Source organism: Mus caroli, chromosome 3 (genome assembly GCF_900094665.2).
Source record: "Mus caroli chromosome 3, CAROLI_EIJ_v1.1, whole genome shotgun sequence".
NCBI lineage: Eukaryota > Metazoa > Chordata > Mammalia > Rodentia > Muridae > Mus > Mus caroli.
The window spans coordinates 138,672,537-138,674,066 of record NC_034572.1 but is presented as its reverse complement, the minus strand read 5'-3'; the positions used below and the strand labels follow the sequence as shown (position 1 = coordinate 138,674,066).

At 40.7% G+C, this 1,530-nt stretch overlaps 1 protein-coding gene across 2 annotated transcripts in view; it reads right to left on the bottom strand.

Moving 5' to 3' along the window:
* The window catches only part of Col24a1 (collagen type XXIV alpha 1 chain), a 265,128-nt gene that overhangs the window by 80,439 nt on the left and 183,159 nt on the right, over positions 1–1,530 (bottom strand). For both annotated transcript variants that reach the window (XM_021158013.2, XM_021158014.2), the window contains exon 39: positions 925–1,032. In XM_021158013.2, the coding sequence (XP_021013672.1) occupies positions 925–1,032 (108 nt within the window). The remainder of the gene's footprint in view (positions 1–924; positions 1,033–1,530) is intronic.

Here is a 1,530-nt window from a genome sequence, read left to right as displayed (position 1 = left end):
GAGAGAGAGAGAGAGAGAGAGAGAGAAAGAAAGAAAGAAAGAGAAAGAAAGAAAGGAAGGAAGGAAGGAAGAAAGAAAGAGAAAGAAAGAAAGAAAGAAAGAAAGAAAGAAAGAAAGAAAGAAAGAAAGAAAGAAAGAAAGACAGAAAGAGACTTAAGGCCTGAGTATTCAGGTGTCAGTAGATAATGGCAAATTTTCTTGAGAAAGCAAAAGGACCCGGGCTCTCGAAGGCCTTGGTGACAGGCCTGGCGTTGGCTATGTAAAAGGAGAAGAGATTAATGCACCCACATGTTATAAATAAGTTCATGAATAGAAGATTATCTTTCAAATGTCTTCCTTTCATGCTATGATTTTCTGAACGGTCCATCACAAACCAGCAATACAAGTTTGCAGTCACAGGCTCGGAAGCATCACACTTCAGCTCTCCATGTCAGGCAAAGTTCACGAAAAAGATGAGCTATTAGTAGATGCTGGGGAGATTTGCCCCAACCGTTTAGGAAGATAATCTCCCATTCAAGCAGGACAGGTCCAAGAGATGGATGGAAACACATTTCAAGTTCACTTAATTTTCAAAGCAATTTGCCAACATGACAACAGCTTCAAATGGATATTAAATCCTGATTTGAGGTGCTCAGTGTATAAACTTTCCTACTGAACTTTGGAGTTAAAAATCAGATTTTTTTTAAAACTTCATTTCATATTTTATTTCCATTTTCAATTTTCTCTTTCCTTCTTCACGTCTAAAACCCACTAAGCTGTTTAAGACTGTGGAATGCTTGCAATTCCCGCCATCCCACAGAGATGGATTATGTTCAGTGGAACCTTTGTGTCCTCTGTAAAGTCAATCAAGATGACTCTCTGAGAGCATGCACGGTTCTTTTCCATCCCCAGTGAGTCAGTGCTGAAAAGAAACCAAATACTGACCACAGCACCTCGAGTTCCTCTGGCACCCTTCGGGCCATTTTCCCCAACGCTTCCAGGGGGTCCTCTGCTTCCAGCTTCTCCCGTGGGCCCTACTTGTCCTTTATCACCCTGTGGATGACATTAATGTGACTGAAATTAGATTTATTAACTCATTTAACTATACCATATGCTTGGATGACTCAGAGGACATGTGGCAAGCAGAATTCTCTGGATTACTCTTATCGCTACAGCCCACCTTGTTTTGTGAGGCGGGGCCTCACTGGGTATCTCTGATTGGTCTAGAGCTTATTATGTAGACCAGGTTGGCCTTGGCTTGTAGGTGATCCTCCTGTTTCTGCCGCCTGACTGCTGGGATTACGGGTGTATGCTATACCTGGTTTAAGTTTGTGTTAATTATTAATTTTTCTTCAAGTTACCAATACCACAGGTTATCATTAACAACAAAAGTTACCATCGCATGTCATTTAGACCTAATAAAGAGTTTGAAAAGAGATTAACACAATGGAGCTATTAAACTCAGCTATTAAAAAGAATGAATTTATGAAATTCCTAGGCAAATGGATGGACCTGGAGGGCATCATCCTGAGTGAGGTAACACAATCACAA